General features: G+C 47.1%; 1 protein-coding gene and 1 long non-coding RNA gene across 8 annotated transcripts in view; one reads left to right on the top strand and one right to left on the bottom strand.

Annotated features, from left to right (window-relative positions):
• The first annotated feature begins 499 nt into the window (after positions 1–499).
• Positions 500–11,946, top strand: LOC128597035 (uncharacterized). Its single transcript, XR_008383193.1, has 3 exons — positions 500–728; positions 7,920–8,016; positions 10,801–11,946. It is a non-coding gene; the product is annotated as an uncharacterized LOC128597035 (long non-coding RNA).
• A 1,860-nt stretch (positions 11,947–13,806) lies between these two features.
• SIPA1L2 (signal induced proliferation associated 1 like 2) overlaps positions 13,807–23,813 on the bottom strand; it is a 241,747-nt gene continuing 231,740 nt past the window's right edge. For 4 of the 7 annotated variants that reach the window (XM_053605857.1, XM_053605856.1, XM_053605854.1 and 1 more), the window contains exons 19-22: positions 19,651–19,704; positions 18,973–19,096; positions 17,868–17,949; positions 13,807–15,068 (exon numbers count right to left, since the gene is read on the bottom strand). In XM_053605857.1, the coding sequence (XP_053461832.1) occupies positions 14,922–15,068; positions 17,868–17,949; positions 18,973–19,096; positions 19,651–19,704 (407 nt within the window). In that variant the 3' untranslated portion in view covers positions 13,807–14,921. The remainder of the gene's footprint in view (positions 15,069–17,867; positions 17,950–18,972; positions 19,097–19,650; positions 19,705–23,813) is intronic. The other 3 variants (XM_053605858.1, XM_053605859.1, XM_053605855.1) reach the window with 1 other exon arrangement.

The following is a 23,813-nucleotide window of genomic DNA, read 5'->3' on the forward strand; positions in this document are numbered from 1 at the left end:
AAACTGGCCAGGATGCCTGCTGTTCAGAAAAGCAGGCTCTATGGGAGAACAGATATGGAGAAAAGGCCAGGCTCAGTGCCCATAATCCTAGCACTCTGGGAGGCCGAAGTGGGAGGAGCCCTTGAGCCCAGGAGTTTAAGACCAGCCTGAGGAACATAGAAAGACACCATCTCTACAAAAAATAAAAATACTAGCCAGGCATTAGTGAGATGATCAGAGCTAGTGGGTCAGGGCAGGGGGTGATGACGGACACCACCCTCCCACGCCGACTAGACTTCCTGTGAAACAGCTGAGAACACACAAGGTCTGAGTTAAAGGACGTGACAAAGGTTGTTCCTGGTGGCGTGATTAGAGTCACCAGAGATGGCAGGGACTCTGGGGCAGGAAGAACGCTGGCCTCTGGTTATGATTGGAAGTGGGTGGCTCTGACACGCCTCCTCTGTGATCAGGGCAGGTTTGAAGATAGGACATAGGTCAACAGGGAAGAGAGGAACAGAACTGAAATGTTCATGATTCACCAAGTAATGACAAAGTCATGACTCTGATGACACCTGGCTGAGAGGACCAGCCCCGGCAGACTGGCACTGGCCACACCCACTAGGGCAGAGCCAGAAGAACTGTGTTCTGATGCCCTGGCATCCCCCGGGGGCAGCAGCACCCCCGACAGGTCAGCCGGTGGGTCATCTACACCCAGAGGCATCATGGGCTGGACCAACTCCCCGTGCAAGGTGAGTGGCTGAAGCTTCAGGAGCCTCTGTGGTGAACAGTGGCTCTGGCAGGTCTCCACTCTTGGGCAACGACTTGGCCCAAAGAGGGAGATCGGGACGGTGTCTTCAGTGGCAACGCCTCCACTGCTTCACATTGATTTGGGGTGGTTTTATGGAAGGGGGAAAATGATGGGAACACCCTGTGGGTGCTGGCCAAGCAACTGCCCTGGAGAACAGCCCAGCTGGGAGCGAGGCCCCAGTGCAACTTAGCTGCAGCCATTCCAGGATGGCCGATTTCAAGCTACCAACAGCACAACTGGCTTGCAAACGTCCTAACATTTGTCCACTGGCTCATAGTGGGAGAGGCAGGCATCCAGGTCACCATGGCGAGATTCACAGCTCCTTCCTGGAGCAGGGTCAGTAAGGTGGGGGTCAGCTTCATGGGTGTGCGGCTACTGACGGCTCCTTCCTGGAGCAGGGTCAGTAAAGTGCGGGTCAGCTTCATGGGTGTGCGGCCGCTGATGGCTCCTTCCTGGAGCAGGGTCAGTAAAGTGGGGGTCAGCTTCATGGGTGTGCGGCCGCTGACGGCTCCTTCCTGGAGGAGGGTCAGGTGAAGTGGGGGTCAGCTTCATGGGTGTGTAGCCGCTGCAACACCTAGGGATTAATGGCTCTGTGTGGTCACTGTCTGGGGATCATTGCTGATTTTGGCTTGTATTTATGTTTTGTAAGTGAACTCCCACAGGACAACGGAGGGTGTGCAGCGGTCCTCATCTGGTGCCTCCCTGGGAGTGTCCTCGGGTGCCAGCTCCCCTGCCCCTGGCCCCTAGCTCCTGCCTGGCCTCCCTCTTCCTCCTCCCCTCTATAACCTCTGCCATCTTTGCACCTAGTGGGGACCTGAGCACAGGCGTGGGGACAGTAGAGGCTGGGCACGTATGCCCCACATACCTCGTCCCAAGGTGTGGAAGTGGCTGTTCCTTATTTAAGATGACAACAGACAACCCAGTGTCTGAGTACTTCTGGCTCACTCCTGATCCAGAGGCTGATCTTGGGCTGATCCAAAGGTGCCATCCCTTGGGGTAGCTGCAGATGAGGGGCGGGGTCCACTAGGGAGAGGAGATGGACTCCCCGCCTCTGGTTTAGGCACGGTGAGTCCATGTGGTGCCTGGCAGAAGGGGGCGCCATTCCTAGTTGTAAGGTGGGGTCCCCAGCAGCCTATGAGAGTCTACAACCACCAGATAGATATCCCTGTGCCCAAGCGGGAGATGTTTAAACAGCATCAGGAAACCCTTATGGCAGCTTGAGAGAAAGAGAGAGATGGTGAAGCAAAGAGACGGCTTTGCGTCTTTGTGAAACTGTGGCAGCAGAATCTTTACCGCATTTTGGACAGGGAGCCCTGGATTTCATTCACACGAGGCCGCAGCCCTGACCAGCACTGCTCCTTAGGGACCCTGACTAACAAGCCCGGCTTCCCCACTTGGTGTCATCCTCTGCCTTGAACAACATGCTTAGAGTCAAAATATCTGCACTCAGAGCAGCATCCAGCCAACCCTGGTGACTGAACTGGTGTCCTGTCTTGGTACATGTCCTGGGGGACACTCAGGGGACCAGGATGGCAGTGAACATCAGCTGCCGCTTCTTTCAAAATGGTCATTTTAAGCCGAGACCTGGATTTTGCTTTCTGAACGGAGGTGGGCAGTGGTGCAGGGAGCTCAACGTTTGTCTAGCAGGGCTGGTGAGAGCCGTCACACCTTTCCCTGAAGACGGTGAGGCAGGAAGGCTCTGTCTACACCAGCTATCTGACCTCAGCCCCGGGGGCCTGGGAAGACACCTCATTGTGGGCTGCAGTTGGCAGCACAGAAGTGGAGGGGTTGGGTGACACACGTTGGGCAAAGCTTTGACCTGAACTGAAAAGAGGGCACAGAATTGATCAGGCTGAACTTACTCTTTTTTTTTCTTTTCACCTCAAGTGCACAATGCTGAGTTAACCTCACACGTAAACTCAGGGCAAACTTAGATCCATAAAAAGCCTTTTTATTTGATTTTACTTTTTTTCCCTTTGGCTCCCATCCTCCATCCCCCATCCCCACAGTACTTCAGCACTTTGCTGTTTTTGTGGGGTCCACACACATCCAGCCACCCACTGCCCATGTACTAATTGTGGGTATTTACTTACATATTTACAGAAAATATGCTTATTGTTGTGTGGGGTGTTGTTTCAAATGATACGGGAATGGCATTGGGACATGAGTCTCTTTCTAACTTTTGCCCTTAACATTATATTTTTGAGGCCTAATCATTGGCTTTCTGAAGACAAGTTCATGGCTTTTGATGGTTTCGAGGAATCTGCTTGTGTGAACAGATCACATTTCCCATTGTGGTGACGGTCACCCTGGTTGTCCAGCAGAAACAGTGCTGAGTGTTCTCACATAGGTTCCTTTGGGTACACGTATGCAAATAGCTAGTGATATATATGTGTGTGCAATTTACTTTGTTACACTATTTTAACTGCACACAAATATGAGAATGTGTAATAGGGTGTTTCTCTCCTGAATGCCACTAAATGCCACCTGGCTGCTTTCTAAATGGCTGCGTTGTCCACACTCCTGGTCTCCCATATTTTCACTGCCAATTGTTCTTCCCCAACAATCCAATTCTGGCCAACTGGTGCAGGTAATTTACATTTCTCTGTGATTTTTTTTTTTTTAATTATTATTTTTTGAGACAAAGTCTTACTAGGTCACCCTCAGTAGAGTGCCATAGCGACACAGCTCACTGCAACCTCCAACTCATGGGATCATGCAATTCTCTTGTCTCAGCCTCTCAAATAGCTGGGACTACTGGCATCCGCCACAACGCCCGGCTATTTTTATTGTTGTTGTCATTGTTGTTTAGCAGGCCTGGGCTGGGTTTGAGCCCGCCAGCCCCGGTGTATGTGGCCAGTGCCCTAACCACTGATCTACGGGCGCTGAGCCTGATTTTAATTTGGGCTGCTCTGATTGCTGGGGAGGACGACAGTCCCTCCAGGTGCTCACGAGCCTTGGAGTCTCCTCTGCTGGGACACACCTACTCAGATGTGTTGCCTATTTTTCTATTGCATTTATCTTCTTCTGGATGATCTGCTAAGAGTTCTTTGTAGGTTCTAAATACTGGGCTTTTTTCAGGTATACAAAATGGATATACTTTCTGGGAGTTAACCCATCTGTTAACTTGGTCTCTGATGCCAGCTATTGAAGAGAAGGTTCAGCGACGCCAGGCATAGCACACTCCCCTTCCCGTACACCCTTTTGGTATTTTGTTTAACAAACACTTCCTAATCAAATGCACAAAGACATTCTTCTACACTCCCTTCTAGATTTATAGTTTCACATAGTTTTAAAGCTTTCATCCAGCTTCACAGCTCTGCCTTTTATAGTTAGGTGTGTAATCAATCAGGAGTTTTTAAACATTTAATTGTGTGCAGTACTGGTCTGGCTTTCCACAGATCTGAAATTTTTCATGCCAATAGAAAAAGCAGGAGTGAATATCAAAGAATTAACAGAGAAAAAAGCTGGGATTTGGATAATCCTCCAGACAGAGTAACTGAGAGTACTGATTAACTATAATGGCCAAGTATTTGGCAATTAGGTGATCCTATAGCCACGTCTTACACAAGCTAGAATCCTAGATAGGATTTTATCCTCGGCTTCATTTGCAAACCAGTTATTTGCCCATTTGGCTTATACAGTTGGCCCTGCAGATCTATGGATGCCACGTGGATTCAACCAACCTCAGATAGAAAATATGTGGAGAATAAAAAGGATGGTTGCATCTGTACTGAACAGGTACAGGCTCTGTTTGTCAGTACTCCCTAAACACTAGATGATAACACTATTCACACAGCATTTCCATCCTCGTAGGTATTGTAAGTAATGCACAGACGACTTAAAGTATACGGAGGATGTGAGCAGGTTAGAGGAAAATTCTATGCCACCTTATATATGAGGCTTGAGGAGGGTCTGAGGGGGGTCCTGGAACCAATCCCCCATGAATACTGAAGGACTGTATTCTGAAATCCTTGGAAGAGTGCCCAGAGTGCTGGTGCCTCACACACACACACACACACACACACACACTCTCTCTCTCTCTCTCTCTCTGGCTGTGATCCCTGAGGCTGCAGCTCCGTCCAGGCACAGGCTAGTCTGTCATTCTCCACTCTCTGACCTGTTGACTCTTGAGGACACAGCTGTAGACACAGCCACTGGAGTCTGCGTGTCTGCAGCAGCACCAGCCAATATATTCTGTCATTTTCATGTCAGCACCATGAAAATAGGAGAACCAAGGAACTGCTGCATTATTGATGGTGACACAAAGATATTCTCCTCCCCATGTCATGCTTGTCCTCTTGAGCTGGCAGCCACAGCAGCCAGCGGAGTGTCCCTTTCTGAGTGAGCCGCTGACAGTCCTGCCCCCTCCTCCTCGCCACAAGCACCCACCTGCTGCCTGCTTCCTGGGCGTGGTGTGCCAAGGAAAAGGCAAACACGTGACTAAGGAGCAGGGCGTGAGGGAAAAACCCACGTGCCCGCTGGGGAGGCCAGCCAGTGAAGATACAACCAGACGAGTGCAATGCCCGAGGTGACAAGCTGTCATCCATCATTTGTTGAGCTCCAGGTGTGTGCCCGGCAGTCCTTTTGGGACAGGGGCAGGCCATGAGCAGGGGGCCAGGGAGCTTTCAGTCTAGCCAGTGATAGACCAGCACCAGCATCTGTCCTGTACTGAGCAGTCACTTCAGCGCCAGGTACCTTCCTGCGTGCTTCACCTGTACAACAGTCCTGTGGAGTGGGTACGTGGTTAATCTTCCTCTGTATGTGGGGAAACTGAGGCATAACGAGAGTAAGTAGCCCATGCAAGGTTGCACAGCTTTTAAGAGTCAGAATCCTGGCAGCAGAAGCCTTATTTTGGGGGAGAGGGAGACTTCTTGTTAGAGACCTCAGCTCAGTAAGTGTTTGTTGAGTGAACGAATGCGTGAAGGATTAATTTAATGAATGAATAAGACTGTGTCTCTTTTTGAGGTGATCAGGCAGGGGAAAGCTAACACAGCTATCCATCTGACACAGAAGGGGTGCTGAAGTCCTCCAGGAAGCCTTGGGACTGATGGCATCTGTCGGGGGTGGGTCCAGAGAGCCCCTGTCTAGGGTGTGAGCTGCTTTGGAAGGTGGTAGAGGATCTTGCTGGGTTTCTGCCTTGGGCTGACCATTTCAGATGTGATGACAGATACACCACGGACTGGACGACTTAACAAACACAACCTGCATTAATTTTTTTTTTTTTTTTTTGAGACAGACTCTCAAGCTGTCATCCTGGGTAGAGTGCTGTGGCGTCATGACTCACAGCAACCTCAACCTCTTGGGCTTAAATGATTCTCTTGCCTCAGCCTGCCAAATAGGTGGGACTATAGGCACCTGCCATGATCCCCGGCTATTTTTTTTTTTTTTTTTGGCTGTAGTCGTTGTTGTTTGGCAGGCCCGGGCTGGCTTTGAACCCACCAGCTTCAGTGTATGTGGCTGGCACCCTACTCGCTTGAGCTACCAGCACCGAGCCACAGCACGCATTCATTGCTCATAGTTCTGAAGGCCGGAAGCCCCAGATCAAGGTCCCAGCAGATGTGGTGTCTGGTGACAGTGACATCCTGGCTGAAAGGCGGCACCTTTGCACTGTGTCTTCACATGGCAAAGAATGCAACCCCCAGGCTGGGCGCTTATTCCCTTTTTAGGGGCACCAATCGATCATGGGGGTCTCCACTCCCACAATCTTGTCTAAACTCAATGGCCCCCTCAAGGACCCACCTCTCAAGACCCCCGTGTTAGAGCACCAACACTTCAGTCGCTCACCGTGGCCTGCTCAGCACTGATTCTCCCCCCTGCATGCTTCCCATGCCCCAGTTCTCAAGTTCCCTGGGAGCTGTTCATTTTTAGGCCCTTCCCCTGAGGTCCTGCTCAGCCGCCCTCACTGTCTTACCAGTCGCTCCAATTGCAGAGCTAAATTGTTTGAGTTCAGGGCTGGGAGCAAACATTTCAGAGTCCTTCTTCCCCTTCAATACATTGATTACCAGATTCATCACTCTTCAGAGAGAGGACTTCTTTCCCCCTGTTGGTCCTCCTGCAGGCCCCAGAGGAAAGCTCCTTGGAATGACATCTCTTCTCCAAGGACCTCCAAGTCTGGCTGCTCTTCAGTATCCAAAGAGCACCTCAACGGTGTTTCTGTACTTTCCACACTGTCCCAACAGGGCTTCATGTTTCCTGAGACTGAGCTTCCTGGTTTCACTGGGCTCACTCACTCCAAGTCCCAACAAACTTATTTAGGTCTCATCCTTATCTTTTTATAAACAAGTTATTTATTTTTAATAATGGTGAAATAAATGTAAAAGTTAGCATCTTAACCATTTAAAGTAGTACAATGCGGTGGCATTAAGTACATTGACGTTATTCTGCAACCATCACCACCGTCCACTTCCAGAACTCTTCGAATTTTCCCAAACTGAAACTCCAGACCCGTTAAACGACTGCCCACTGCCCCCCTGGCCCCCGCAAGCCCGGGACCCATTAAACGACTGCCCACTGCCTCCCCCAGCCCTGGACCCATTAAACGGCTGCCCACTACCTCCCCCTACCCCGGCAAGCCCTGGACCCATTAAACGGCTGCCCACTGTCCTCCTCTAGCCCTGGCAAGCCCCATTCTAGTCTTTGTCTCTATGAATCTAACTGCTCTTCTGGTTCCTGTAGGTAGAATCACACTGCTTATCCTTCTGCCACTGAATCACTTATCTCAGCACCGTGTCCTCATGGCTTCTCTAGGTTGAAGCACACATCAGAATTTCCTTCTTTTTTTTTAAGGCTGAATTCTATTTTGCTGTGTGGATACGTTACGTTTATTCATTCATTCACTGCTGGGCATCTACCTTTAGGCTATGGTGAATGATGTTGTTATGAACATGGGTGTACAAAGACCTTTTCAGACCTTTTCCTAAATTCTTCTGGGCATATACACACCCAGAGGTGGCAAGGTGGGTCAGGTAATCCCTCGCTTACTTTTTTGTAGTAATGTCCACGCTGTTTTCCACGCAGCTGCAGCATTTTACATTCCCAGGAAGGGTGGCGCAGGGGTCCAATTTCTCCATTTTCTTGCCAACACTTACCTCACCCCTGTCTTTTTCATTTATACTACAACTCATCACAGGCCACACTTCAGGAGGGAACAAGGCCAGCCTGAAGTCTCAGAGAAGAATAAAGGTGACAGCCTTCTACGAGAACTAAGGGTTACAGAGCAGGGCGGGGTAAGTCAAATTTTCCAACCAAGAATATTAAAAATGGTCATATATATAGGCAAGTACTTTTATAACTAAAATGCATCTATGAAGACAAAAGTTTGATGTTCACGTCTATCCTCGTAGCCAATTTCTGTGGTAGGGAGGACTTCCTGTGTCTAATTGGGGTTTATAGGCAAGTGAAGGTGGGATTCTTACGGTGTTCTTCACAAGGCTACCTTTTTGGACATTATTTTAAAAATGCAATTTTGCATTTGAAAATCAGTGTCACTGACAAAAATAATCCTTACACAATGAGACAGTCAACAATTAGGGTAGACAAGTCTGGTTCAATTTTACATTTCAGGACAAATGACTTAAGAGCCTCTTGCTTTGAAAGTAGCCTTCCCAATCCCTGCGCTGGCCTCCTCTTCTTTTTAAGGAGACTTTCCCCCCAATTCTACTCCTGGTTCCCTCAGAAAGAACAGAGCAAAGGTCTGTTAAATTAGGGAGGAAAACGCGGCTTCAGAGTGTACTTCAACAATGGAGTTAGTACAAGCCATGTGGCCTGTATGTGCCAGTGTCATTAACCAGGTCCCCACCAGTCCTGTCTCCAAGCCGTCCTTCCTCAAAATCATCAGAAATGAAAGAGTTTTAAGATGTTGGTAGAATAATGACCTTCAAATAGTTCAAGAGCAACGATGAGAAACAACTGAGTTTGAGCTGAAGGGTTAACCCCCCTGACTTCTGTGACAAGTAAATAATGTACTTCCTTTCCTGAGCAGTGCCACTTAAATTCTCAAGTACTCCATTTAAAAGGGTATAGCCTGCAATCCTAGCACTCTGGGAGGCCAAGCGGGTGGATTGCCTGAGTTCACAGGTTTGAGACCAGCCTGTGCCAGAGCGAGACCTCGTCTCTAAAAATAGCCGGGCGTTGTGGCGGGCGCCTGTAGTCCCAGCTACTTGGGAGGCTGAGGCAAGACAATCGCCTAAGCCCAGAAGTTGGAGGTTGCTGTGAGCTATCAAGCCACGGTACTTTACCAAAGGCGACAAAGTGAGACTCTGTCTCAAAAAAAAAAAAAAAGTATAGAATGCCCATTTTATATAAAATTCTGGAATTTTTTATTTATGGAAGTGGGAATCATGGTAGCTGCTGCCTGGCAAGCCCTCCACCCAGGTGGGGATCCACGCGGTGTTTCATCAGACGCTCAGGGAGCACACAACCACCATGTTTAATTACTCCAGCTTCACGGAGCATTCAGCCGGATCCACCGGCTTTGCCATCAATTATGGTCATGGGGAAGAGGGGCAAAGACCCAGACGCCCAGATCCAATCTGTTTTATACAGTTATGTGGGAGACTCTGGCAGGCTCTGAAACCCCACCTGCAGATGTGTATTTATAGCCAGCACTGATAATTCACTGAAATGCTACCACTTTGAACCCTCTCCTGCACACGGCCTTACTTCGCCGGAAGGCCAGGAGAGCAGCAGCTGGTATTAAAATAAGACTTGCAACCCCAGTGGCCACGAGCCTGATTGATGGGTACGATGGCCAAGGATGCTGGAAGTCTCACCCTTCATTTTGTTTTTTACCAACTCAGCTATCGTTCAGCAGCCAAAGGGTGTTTGCATGTCAAGGGGCTCATTATTTTTCATTTGCTCTTCTGAAAAACAAGGCTGCTCTGCAAATCTGAGGCAGTACTGATAATAGAGATAAAAACAGAGATCAGGACATTCTCAGTGTCTGCAGATGCTGACAGATGGATGAAAACTTTGATAGGATTTAAGGGGGCAGTATTATTTTCCAGTATTACGAAGAATTGGAGAGGACTTGCAGGTTTCGTTATTATTGTTTTTAATTTTAGTAACTTAAACATCCCCAAATCTTGTATGTCAAATGCAAAGACGTTACATTTGGGAGTGACGCTCATTTAAACCTTTTATAAAATACACGAGGAAACAACTTCCTTCCTAAGTTTCTCCTAATTCCTGGAATTAAAAGTCAGGAGGCTTAGCCTTTGGTTTACTATAGAGGTCATGATTAGTTTTAATTTTTTTTTTTTTATTAAATAGAGGTCATGGTTAGAAACCTAATGCATTTCCTGGGGTTTGGCAGTTCTGTTACCATTTTCCCTTCTGTAGGTCATGAACAAACTTATTTACCTCTTATCTGACTCAAAACAGGTATTAAACTAAACCCATTCAATGCTTACCTACTTTCTTTTCTGACAGTGAAAGCATGCCTGAATTGCTTACAAGGGAACTGGGGATACAGTTTTTAATTTGTAAGCACACAATTCAGACACTCCAATGAACTGAACTTGTTTCTAATTAACCAGTAATTTGAAGAAGCAAGTGTCTGCAAAAACCTTATCACCTCCTCTCACTCTCCCCTACCCCCAACTAGGAAATTCTTAAGAACAAACACTGGCTTGATTTCAGAGGATCTGAGACTATTTAATTATCTCCAGGGGTTGGTAATAAAAGTGGTAGGTCTTTGTCTCTTGAAGAGGTTCACACAATGTATTTCCCCAGTGACTGCTCCATAGAGGGTGGCTTCTCCAGATGATAGCTAGGGTTTAGGGACACGGACCTTCTACTTGGGTGGAAACAAGACTTGACTCTCTGAGAGGTTATAGTTGCTTCTTCCCTAAAACTAGAGAATGCATGGATATCTAAATTTTATGCCAATTCTTTCCCTACAGAACAGTTCCAGGTTTTCAGGGCCAATATTTTATGCAAGGAGCAAGTGTTTTCCTATTCAGATACTCATTGGTCATTGTTATAGGTCTTTATTCTTATCTTTTTTATAGCTATCTCTTTGACCTTTGGTTGTGCCGACAAGAAGCTATGATGTATGGTCCATAAGCTTGAAGACTCCTGGTTAGTGAAACGCAATCAAATTCTGCATTTCAGTGGCCAGCGGGACAAAAGGCTTCTGGCATTTCAAAAGGTAACTATGGGCAGCAAAGCTGCACCGTAGGAAACTCCTCAACTAGAACTTGTATTCTTCATTACGAAAGTGGAATAAAAGCCTCTAACATGCTTATTAACTTTGTCACATCCTAAAGTGTCCTTTGATAAACACATTTTGCTCCACGTAGTTAGAAGAACAAACCTGCTCAATTATTCTAAAATAAAAATGACTTTTTAGCAGGTACAGTCCAGTATTTAGTCCACATCCAGCAAGCCCGTAGAGTAAGTCAGCCTGTTTAGCTGAGGGGTATGTTCTGTAACAGGCTCGCCCGAGAGCCACGGTGCTCAGAAGGACTCGGACGACAGAGCAGAAAGGAGTTTAAGGACTCAGACGACAGAGCAGGAAAGGAGTTTAAGGACTCAGACGACAGAGCAGGAAAGGAATTTACTATGGTTTGGTTGCTGACTGCAAACATCTGTTTAACAAAGTTTAACAACAAGGTATTGGAGACAGACTTGAGGGATCATTCTTTCGCTAGTAGAGACTGAGAACTGTGTTTTTGGAACATACCTTCCGGCCTTGTGTGCAGGTGGCCCCAGGAGGAGGGATGGGTCTCCACTCAGCTAGGCTTTTATTTTCTGTAAATGCTGTCAACCTTTTTGCCTGGGTAGTTGTTCTCTAAAGCAAAGGCATCTGCCCTTGATCCGTGATGCAGAAGAACTATGTTCTGGGTCCTTGCCAGGAACAACTGTCTATTGTTAAGCTTTTATTAAAGGCAAGAAATATTTACATAAAACTGTCTGAAGAAGATGCAGTTCATCATTTCCTCTCAAGTTCAGGGCTCATCCCTGGATCCGGCCTTTCCCCCCGTCTCTCTCCCACCAGCAGCACTGTGGGCTCTACCTGCAGACACATCCTGGCTGTGGCCCGCGCGCTTCCCTCAACCTTTACAGCCTCACCACAGGTCACCCCGGCGCCACCTCTCATCCAGACTGGACTTTCTCTTCTACTCTGGTTGTACCTGGCGTTAGTACGCCATGTGGATGGGTGGCCTTGCAAGCTAAGAATTGTTTGAACCATCTTTCAAGGGTAGTAAATAGAAATTTTAAAATCTGTAGAGATAGTATATGACTCCCAAAGCTTGAATATTGATAACATGTCCTACAGGCGTTTAAAGATCTGTGTGATCCACCCCCCTTTAAGAGTCAGAACAATCCATTTAAAATCACTGCTCACAGAGGCTGCTCTCCTACTTCAATGGCTTCCTTTCAACACAGGAAAAACCCAAATTCTATGGCGGCCTCCAGGTCCTTAACGATGAGGCTTTTGCTCTTCCAGCCCCTCTCCTACCACTCTGCCCTTCTCTGAACCTCATGGCTTCTGACAGGTTTCTTGAACACACTAAGCCTGGCAGCTTAGAATCCGTGTCCTCTACCTGGACCAAAGACCTACCACGGACCACCCTACTTACACAAAGGGAGTGATTTGAGTACCTGCTGCATGGACAGCTACGTGGAGGATAAAAGGCAAGAAGCTATATATATATATATAATATCCAGGAGCTATTCAAATGACGTCAGTGTTTATCATCATCATGTCAGCCCAGGAACTCTTTTTGTTTTTCATGTTTTGAAATGACCTTATGTCTGTCTCCCTGTAGTAGGCCGTGTAGTAGACAGAGACGTGATTTCTGCTAATCACTATTGTATCTTTAGCTCCTAGCACAGTGCCGGGCACACAGTGATAACGAAAGGAGGGTAAGGATGATCGATCACCTAAGTCTTTTATCCCTGAGAAACTCTAGTCCCTAGATCAGCGGTTTTCAACCTATGGGTCGCAACCTCTAAGACCATGGGACACACATCCTGCATATCAGATATTTACATTACGATTCATAACAGTAGCAAAATTAGTTATGAAGTAGTCACAAAAATAATTTTATGGTTGGGGGTCACCACAACATGAGGAACTGTACTACAGGGTCGCGGCATTAGGAAGGTTGAGAACCACTGCTTGGAGGTGTGCCTACACGTCCCCTAGAGAAGGGCTACGGAAACTGCACGTGCATGCCGGAAGGTTGATTTGGGAAACTCCTTTCAGGGTAATTCTAAACATCACTCGGCATCTTCTCAAATCCTGACATGCTTCCTGTTCTCTGCGGGTGGAGCGGTAAGCCTAACGGGGTCCCTCCTTCCTCATTTGGGTCTACACTTATGTCTTCGATCTTACTTTGATTCAAATTTATAGTTTACCTCTTGATTGCTTTTCACATTCTTACTATTTTATTGTGTTTGCTTATAATCAATTTCTTGTTGAATAAGATGTTAATTATAAAATAAGGCAACCTTGGGTCAATTACTCCACCTCAGCCATAGCTTATTCAGTTGTAAATAAAGCTATTAAGGATACACTTTTTTTTTTTTTTTTTTTTTTGTAGAGACAGAGTCTCACTTTATAGCCCTCGGTAGAGTGCCGTGGCCTCACACAGCTCACAGCAACCTCCAACTCCTGGGCTTAAGCGATTCTCTTGCCTCAGCCTCCCGAGTAGCTGGGACTACAAGCGCCCGCCACAACGCCCGGCTATTTTTTGGTTGCAGTTTGGCCGGGGCTGGGTTTGAACCCGCCACCCTCGGTATATGGGGCCGGCGCCTTACCGACTGAGCCACACTTACGATTAAACAAGACTGATGAAAAGCTCAGAGAATGGTGTCTGGCCCACAGCAGGCTGCTAATAAATGAGCACTACTTTTTACTATAAATGAATCTGGGATACTGTAAGAAGGCCGTTAATCAGTACTTAATACAAATCAAGATTCTAAATGACCTGAAATAAATTCACATACAGACGACTGCTGATAATATCATTAAAAAAAAAATTCACATTCACCCAACAACACCATTACTTATGTGGACTTCTTTTAAACATTTATTAAAAAAGCAAAATGTATGTTCATCTCAAATATAACAGTTAGAAATGGTAAAGCAGTACAAACAACTCGTTACTAGCAGCATCCAGTTGTTAGACTCTCCCCACCTGCTTTCTCGGGCCGTTCTGGGCAAGCCCAGTCCTTGCTGGGCTTGGTGCAACCTATCCTCTCTCATCATAGGGCAGGTAAAACCACATTTTATAAAATTAACAATTTAAGGTTAAATAAGCTTAAATAAGGATGTTAAATACAAGACACTTCATCAAAGCTTCTGTACAAAGATAAACAATCCTGGCATCGTACAAGTGACCCTGCAGCTCCCAGCACATGGGACGTCTGGTGAGTAAGCAGATGGATGTTGTGTTTTGTTTTTTCCAGCAGAGCAATTATACAAAAGTGAACTAAGGGTTGAAGTGACTACTGACAACTCGGTGAGCCATTTACAAGGCATATGTATCTTTTTAAAGTCAGAACATTGTTAATATTCAGGCACCATTTGTTCCTGCAAATAAATATGTCCCTAAAGTAACTGCATTCGAGCTAGTGTTAAACACATCAGTGCTTTTTCCCCGATAAAGCTTCCCCAACTATTTACTGTGCCTTTCTTATTGCTATGATAATGTAGCTGTGGAAATAAAACTACTATACATCCAAAAAAAATAGAGCACCTTTAACATTAAAGTCTATGTCTGAGTATTTGTTTCCATGTTTATTTTACAATACTAAAGCTCCAACTAAGGTCAGTTCCTATGATGTCTCTACCAGGTCACCTGATTTATAGAAATAAAACCCAACTATTTTCCCTCTGAGGTAAGCCCAACCGGAGCACCACTTTAACAGAGACTGAAAGGAAAGCACCACTTTCCTTTCCTCTGAACTGACACCCGGTTTACACTCGTTTGCACACGGGCGCTGCTCTCTGCGACGGCTGCTGGGCTGCCAGGCCCCTGTCCCGCCGGGTGAGTGGTGCTACACAGATTGCGACAGCAAAGACGTCTACGATGGCTGAAAGCACACTTGAGAACCATGTGTTTGCAACTTTGAAGGACAGCAGGCATTTCCAAGAGTCCCTCGATGAGGTGTGGACTGGCTATGATTTTTTGTCAATGGTGTTGAAAAACCACTCTGTGAACTTCCGCAGCTGGGCCGTGGCAGTCTGGGACTCCTCCTGCAGCCGCATGTTGTCCTGGCGTAGGTGCTGCACTTCTGCCTGGAGGACAGCCTTGTCCTGCTTCTCCTGCATGGGCAGAAGCAGACCGAGTCACGGACACTAAGTGGTGCGCCCGCTCCTCCTGAAAGGGGGGCACAGAATTCCTCCCTCTTCCTTATCTGCTTTCTGAGGAGAGCAGGGGTTACCTCCTTCAGTGAGGCGCCTCGCCCAACACGGGTAGGGGAGCCACACCATGCAGCCTCTGCTTTCATCCCATTCGCTCCCTAGGGTGTCAAGCTGGCCTTTATGCAAGAGGAGTTTCACCACAGTTATGTTACCCGCTACCCAAAAAGGGGCGAGCACAGCGTGCTTAAAAGTAATACCTTTTGACAAATGCACAGAACTTTCCAAGAGAACTTACTCACATACAAAATTGGTATTGACATAGCTGTTATAGAGGTTTGTAATAAAATAAGTACTTATGGCTTTCATTCCATTTTGAGCTTTTATTTCCATGACAACCTTTAAAGTTTGCCACTAAAAGTTTTGTAAATCAAGATTTTCGGAAGAATCCCACAGGGAGTTTACCACACAGTAATGAAAACTGTACAACACAGTGTCAGTTCTCTGAAGCTCTCAGATTATGACAAGTGGCATGGTTTTCCATGGGTCCAACTCGACACTACCTCCAGACGCCACTTGCAGCACCATCTGGAGCACCGAGGGGAGAGCTGGGGCTGTGGCCTGGCCTCTTGAGGAGACGCTGCCGCCCTCAGCATGTCCAGCTCAGCTCCTGAGGTTTCCTCCTGTCTCCTGATCCCCTCTCAGGCCCTCCCCAATACCACATGCTGCACCACTGGCCTGAGAGACACAGGCCTAAGAGGAGGCCTGAATGAGACCTGCAGGGAGTGGTGGCACTCCACCCTGGTCCTGACTTTCCTTGGTCATTCCCTGCCACCAGGCCTGTCACGGCCCAGGACACACCTGCTGGAACTGAAGTGCACTGCTCACCATGACCCGCACATCTTTCCCTGTGGCCCTGGATCTTGGATTCTGTCATGAAGAGCAGACTTTCAGTCTCTGCTCTGACACTCCCTTCCTCTTCGAGCTCTAAGTCAGTGGTTCTCAACCTTCCTAATGCCGTGACCCTTTAATACAGTTCCTCATGTTGTGATGACCCCCACACATGAGGAGCGGTGTCTCGGTTCCTAAGACCATTGGAAATATGTGTTTTCTGATGGTCTTAGGCGACCCCTGTGAAAGAAGGGTTGTTCGACCCCCAAAGGGGTTGCAACCCACAGGTTGAGAACCGCTGCTCTAAGTGATCCTGGGCTCTCTTCTGAGGACACTGTCCCTGGCAGTTCACTGTGGAGGTCAGCAGGCAAACAGCTCACTCCTCATTGCCTAGTCTAGATAGCTGCTCCTCCCTGCAATTTCAGCTCCTCTAAAAACATACTATCGGGTTATGGACCCATCACCTTCCTCACTGCAACCACTTGCTGTATCCCTAGACCGTTCCCATCACTGGTGGAAATAGAACCTCATTCAGTCTTCCTCTCTCCCCACCCCACCCCTGCTGGCTTTGTTATTGATTCAGACCTACTTAGACGTTCCACCCAACTCTGGCCACTCAGCCTCTCCCTCACCTCCCCTCAGTGACCTATAAACCCAGCCTCCTTAACCCCAATTCCCACGGGGCATGTTCTATATCTTGCCGTTGCCAGTAACTGCACCCTTCCTAAAACAAGCTCAAGCTCCGCTTCCTGGCCACTGTCCCTTGTCCTTTAAACGTAATTTCCCAGCAGCTACTCCTCCAATCATGATTTAATCCAACAAAGCTGACTCTTATTTTCACTGTCCATCAACAGTACCCCCCAGCAATGATATTATTTTTTTTCTTTCTTTTTTTTTTTGTTGTTGCAGTTTTTGGCCAGGGCTGGGTTTGAACCCGCCACCTCTGGTATATGGGGCCAGCACCCTACTCCTTGAACCACAGGCACTGCCCTGTGACATTATTTTTATTCACCAGTGTCAACTCTGGGTCCCTCAGTTTAATCATATGTGCACACATGCCAGGATCCTTGTCTGCCTCTGTCCTCACCTTGCTTTCCTATGTAAACCATAAGATTGGTTAAATACAACTCTCCAAGTATTCTACACTCATAGCTGGAGAGGAGTGACCATCCATCCCAGCTTGCCCAGGACTTTGCTGGTTCTAGAACTGAAAGTTCCCAATCTGGGAAGACTTCTCCATCCTGGGTAAACTGGGACAGCCGGCTGCCCACACTGAAGAAAAACACAAAACTCAGCCAACAAATGTGCCATTAGCCCTGTGTGGCAAGTCTACCAAATACACCTGCTCGATGTGCCCTCTTCTCTGACTCTCTAACTCTGACCTCTGATCTCTGACCTCTCAGCCTCCTTCCCACCACTCACCCTGGGAAAAAGGGCAACGACCAGAGGAGAGCTCCGTCTGGGATGTGTGTGCACATACACACGTGCACACGCACACTCTGCTCTACATTGGTGTCCCTCTATGAGGCCAGCTTCCTAACCTGTGACCAGATTAGAACTTCACTTCCTTGTTCTTCACCTTTGTCATCATTTCCTTCCCACCAGCTATAATTTCTCCGTTCTTCAAAACCAAAGCAAAGTACCATGACAAATGCCCTCTGCAACACCCTCGCCCCATTGCCCTCCATCCCGCTGCCCGGACAGCCACAAGACTGCCTTGCATGGTGTGAACATATCAGCTGCAGGTCAGAAAACTGAGTTAGCCACCTTTTCTATTTACTGTTGCGTTTGGGTTAAGGCTCTCTTCAATTTCTTTGTAATAATTAAAAGGGGCTGATTGTGTAAGAGAAAAGGTTCTGATCATGCTCTTACCTTCCGGAGGTCGGTCTGAAGTTGTCGAAGAATTAATTCCAGCTGGTTGACTTTCCCAGTCAGTGTTGATGGAGAACGCTCCCTAGAAGCAAGGACAGAATCAGAAAGACTCAAGAGAGGGAAGAGGTAACATTTCATTCAGCATTTCTGTTGGCAAAGTTTTCACTTAAACAATTATTTTATGTGCCTAGACAGTGTCTTATTTTCAGGTGTGCTCCCAAAGACGCGCTAGGTCTTATTTTCAGGGGACGTCTTATCTTTCCTGTAAGTAGGTCTTATTTTCGGAGGATGTCTTATTTTTAGGGAAACGGGGTATGTAAAGATTAGGAAAGTGTCTACACTGCAGCTTTGGTGGAAAACCCCTTTTGGGACACTACTGATTTAAAAGGGATTCAGAATCTCTAGATATGTAGGTTGGAAAGAAAATAAAAGATCGATTATTTAAATTAGTTTGGCCGACTGAGACAAGATAGACCAGAGTGAAGTCCTGAGAACCAAACTTAGGTTCAGTCTCTCCAATTTGCCTTCACCTATCACAAACTTACCATGGAGCTCAGCACCAAGGTGAACACGCAAGTTAAAAGTAACTCAATTCACATCAAATTCGGAAGTAGGACACTGATAAAGGACACACATTTCAGGGAGAATGAACACGTCACAAATACTGGGGAAAGAGGTGGCACATCCTGGAATACTTCATGGAAGATACAAGGCCAGAGTCATGCCCTTGGCAGGTCAGCTCCTGCAGCCTGGCAGGTAGGAGGCTGACTGGCAAGACATAACTGCCAACTGCTGTCACCGGGCAACAGACCTGGGTCCCGAGGCCTCCACTCGCCCTCTGTGCCAGAGAGGCTCCCCACAGTGGGTGTGGGTAACAGGTCTTGGCAGGCGGGACCTGCCTTTGAGGCAGAGTGGTTATGCAGCCCAGCTCTGTCTCCCCCAGCAGGGCAGGAAGCACAGCCTGTCCCTCTCAGTCCCTCCTCTGGATTCCTCAGGACTAGGGAAAGGCATAGTAGGGCACGGTCTCCAGTCTGGAGGGGCTTAGCCGAATCCCTGCTCATCACTGGCCTAGGGCTGCGGGAGGGGTCCACAGGGGCTCACATACCCACTGGTGTCCATGAACTCTTTGCCACTGCCGGGGTCCACACACAAGGGCAGCTCCTGGGCCCCTTCCAGGCCTTGCCCGTGCTGCAAGTCAGTCAGGGTGCAGAAGGGCACCACCCTCTGGTCTGGGGAGGGAGAAGCACACAGAGAGAGGAGTTGGGAAGGGCCACAAGGCAACGTACCTTTGTGGAATGAATGTAGCCGCTAAATACAATCTTTCCCCCCTCCAAACCAGTCATTGCCCCGTTTTGAAACTATTACAAAGAAAAACTCAGGCAGGCAGGCAGGCTGCTGACAAGGAGAAAGCATGGAGATTGGCCGTCCCACTGAGATGCACGGCAGGCACACATCACAGTACAGGACACTCGGCAGATACTGGATCTGCTAGAGCCAACCTGCTTTCTTCTTTCCACATCCAAGGAAATGCCAAAGCTGCCAGCTGTGCACACAACAACAGTCGCAGGAAGACCTGGCTCATGAATAGAACCAAGGAGAGGGATCTCTCCACAAGCTCTCCCCAGACCCAGAGAACATTCTCGGGAAAGAGCAGCCAGGGCACATGTCCCCCTGTGCACCCCCAGCCCCCAGAGAGTGACTGACCATGCAGACGTGCAGACATATGAAAGATACAAAAGAGGTTACAGGGTACGAGGAACCACTGATGGCCCCAGACGATCACCTAGATAGGACGAGTGGTGACAGAGCAGCCCAAGTTCTTCATCTGAGTCAAGACCTGAAATCAGATTTAGAATTTTCCTATGAATGGGAATATCTCTCTGTACTTGACAATCTCCAGGGTCCACATGAGGCTCATGTAAATGGGCCACGTGAAATAGTGTGTGTGTGAGCACACGCACATGTGTGTGAGACAGAAACTAGAAGTTGTCTGGAGTCAGTATGACTTAACATCAAACAACGCAGGGAGAGGACGCATTTCAGGTTTTAGCAGTCCTGGGTGAAGGCGGGCTGTAACATACGACAAAGGTAAGTCATATGCCGCATACGCATGGATCCAATCAGGAGCAAACATCACAGTTCTGGGTTTCCTTTAGTGATTCGCTCCATGAACACAATGAGAGTAGTGAGAAAGATTAGCTAAAAGTGATCTCACTAGAACCCTTAAAAAAGGGTCTGAGGGCACAGTATTTACAGCAGCAATACCAACCAGCAGCATGACTACACTCCCTTATCTCACTCTACACTTAGCACTAGGAGCTTAGTATTTAATGTTTCAAGAGCTGGCAAAGAAAAGAAATAGAATGGTCTTTAGAAAGTGTACCAGATTGGCCCAGCTCTAGGGCTGAGCACTGACCAAGGACAGTGGTCCAGAAATGCTGAAGGGCATGCAGGAAAATGCCCTGTTTTTGAACATGTGAAAGTGAAAACTGAGCAATCTCTGCAGGGATCTGCTCCTCCCTCCCTGCGGTCCCTCCTAGGTTCTGAGCACACACACACGTGCCCAGCTGGAATCTGAGGGTTCCAGAGGCCTGTCAGAGCTGTGCCGGGCCTTTTCATACAAATGGGCAATCGTGGAGAGGCTGCACCTGGGGCCGTGTCAGGAGTGCCCTGTTCTGAACTCATCTACTCTGTCTCCCTCTGGCTGCTAGATGAGCCCCCTAATGAGGCTACCTGCTTGTTTGGTTTATAGAGGGTCATACATTTCCAGTTAATTTAAAAGGATGCAATGTCAGGGCTGCCAGGAGTACATGAAGGAAAGCCGGGGGTTAAGCCAGGGGCAGGGTGCTGAGGGCATAGTTGCTGCTCCAACAGAGGCCTGGGCCCCCAAACATCATGCTGAGTCCGCCCAGTGACCAACACATGGGCTCCCTGCCCAGGCAGGCAGATGATCTTTATCTTTTTACCTTTATCTCTTTACCTTTCTGCAGCTCTCCATGTGTCAAATCTTCTACAAGATAATAAACATCCTACAACTAAACGTTCCTGAGACACAATCATGTTACCAACATGGCACTGAATGGCAGGGCTTCTGCATGTGATGAAATACTCTGCAAATTAATGATAATTGACAGAGTCACTAGGTGTTGCCCACCCATGCTGTACATGATGAGATGTGCACAGCAGAGGTGGGGCAGAAACGAAGGGGGTCCTGCCTGGGACTCAGATGCTGTATTATGCAACGTAACCCCCTGTTCTGCAAATAGGCCCCAAATAAGGAAACAAGTCCCACTTAATTAAAAAAAAATATATACAGGAGATGTAATATTTTTCCACAGTGAATTTAACTTCTAGGTAAAAAAGAATGTCTAAAGAAAACAGACAATTTTCTTTTTTCACTGTTTAAGAGTTCCATTCTCATCTTATGCGACCCAGTGATAACCTGGTTATGCTTCTATCTTCCTTAGTATATTTGGGTCTGATGGTCAAGTCTAAATGCCTTAGATGGCGCTTCGTCTATTTTTACCTTCATTGATAAAGGACCCGTATATTTGTCAGAAAGAGAAGCTGCTGCCAGCAGCCATTCCGACATTCTCTGGGGAGAAACACGGTCCTGCTAGTCAGGAGGCGAGAAGCCAAAAAGAGTTTTGCCAGCAATGTAATTTCACAAAGAGGATTTCCCTTTGGATCTAAAAAGCCTGGGAGGTCAAAATGCAAGCAGAACGCTACCTGATTAAGTACAGATGCTAACCTAGTTTATAAAACAGCCAAACTCAGTGAGTTTCCAGGGAAGGGAACATGCCCCTATGGCTACCCCTGTGATGGTAAGTATTTAGTAATCAAGGCATTGCTAATAGGGAAGCAAATGGTGCAAAGCAAACCACGAGGAAAGGCAGCCAAGGAGTGTGAGCTTCAGCCACACGGTCAGTGCCGGTCCACACGTCCAGCCTGCTGGGCTTTCTCTCTCCTGTTCCTTCCTGTACAGCCAATCTGGCTAAGGTAAGACACCGGACGTGGCTGGCTCATGGAATAATCTATTCCTTTAAGTAATCTTGCATTCAGTTAACTTCTTTTAAGAGAGAGGGTCTCATTCTATCACCCAGCTTGGAGTGCAGTGGTGTGACTATAACTCACTGCAGCCTCTAACTCCTGGGCTCAAGTAATCCTCACGCCTCTGCATTGTAAATAGCTGAGATTACTGGCTCCTATAACTGTGCCCAGCAATTTATTTATTTTTTAATTTTTGCTAGGGATGGGGTCTTGCTATGTTGCTCAGGTTGATCTCAAACTCCTATCCTCTAGCTACTCTCCTACACCTGAGCCCCCCGCCCCCACCCCGCAGTGCTAAGATTACAGGCACAAGACATCTTATCTTAGCCCCTTTAAATCCATGCCAGTTTCACAGTTTGGCACATTTAGCCCTAAACAAGAAGATAGTCAACAGGCTATTCCTTATTAACCTAGGACTAAAATGGCAAAACAGCTGATTCCAAATAACTCCCATGACTCCATCCAAGCTGCCTGCAACACAGGCTGACTCTGGATGGTGGGGGCAAGTGGTCTGATCAACTCGTTAGGTCTGTCAAGGGTGAGGAACAGGGCAACAGCGCACGCACCAGGCACTTGTCATACGGGACACACAAGTATGAGGCCAGATGAAACCAAACCCATTTCCACAAACAAAGCAGTTTCTACAGTTCCAGTCCGTGTTTGTTAAAACTATAAACTAAAGACAAGCTGGGGCTTTGTACTTACATGTAGAAAATGAAAGGTTTTGATTCTGACACCTGAGCTCACTGGACTGCAGAAAACTGACTTAACCAACTACCAGGAAAGAAGAAAGGCTGCACTGTACAGTGTATTTCAACATAAAATACTCTGGGTTAGGCCTTTAGCAGCCCATCCATACATGTAGAAAGACAACTATCTACAGTCAGCCCTTGAGTAATTAGTAAGAAAAAGCCCTGACATGATTTTTTACTTAAGACATAGCTATTGGTGTTGGCCCGAAACAATTTTATTTTTGAAACAGTTTAAATCAATTTACTATATTAAATTTGACTTTGGATTTTCATTTATGTAACAGGCAAATATTTCTTTTTTTCATTAATTATGTTGCCATTAGGAGTTACCAATATGTCGCATTTTGTTTATGCTTGTGTATATACACACACACCCCAAATATCAATATCAAATATCAATAACCTTAATCTTGACAACTTTAAGATAAAGCTTCAGACCTGAAAAAGTTCTTATCACAAAACATTGACACTTACTACCCTCTGTTTAATAAACCAAGAGCATATGGAACACAATACATTAAAAATACAGATGTCTACTTTTTTGGGAAAATAGGCTTATGTGGAACATTTCATTCTCACGGGGTGCCTGGTATGTGAGTTGTTAACTCTGCAAGTGTCTTACACACAGATACTCACACAGGGGCAGACACACATCCCTGTGCCCAAACAGCTATGGGAGAATAATGATCATCACCAGCCCTGAGGACAGTGCAGAAACCTAAAGAGGTGGACAGTCCCTCACAGGGCAAAGACACTGAATCCAGAGTCTCAGATCATGACATTAGTCATTTTACCTTTGATGCTTGTTTTTGCTTAACACCTTCCCTTCAACAAATGTTCAAGAACACACCAATTTCTTCCTTCTGGTACTTTAATTAATGAGAGCTACTTGAAATACTTTAACTGTTGAAGAGATTTCACCTCCCTTCTACTTCACTGTTTGACTAACAGGTGCTTTCTAGTTGGGTGGAGGGGGATGAAAGCCTTCACATGCATCATCAGGTGCCCTACACCCAACATCATTCTACAAGACACAGGATAAATAAGCACTGCAGGGTGGCAAAACAATGATCTCATTGCACTACCTACAGAGTGTCCCAGAGTCACCCCTGAAGTTGCCATACACCAGGAAAATTATAGCTAA

Source organism: Nycticebus coucang, chromosome 10 (genome assembly GCF_027406575.1).
Source record: "Nycticebus coucang isolate mNycCou1 chromosome 10, mNycCou1.pri, whole genome shotgun sequence".
NCBI classification, from domain to species: Eukaryota; Metazoa; Chordata; class Mammalia; order Primates; family Lorisidae; genus Nycticebus; species Nycticebus coucang.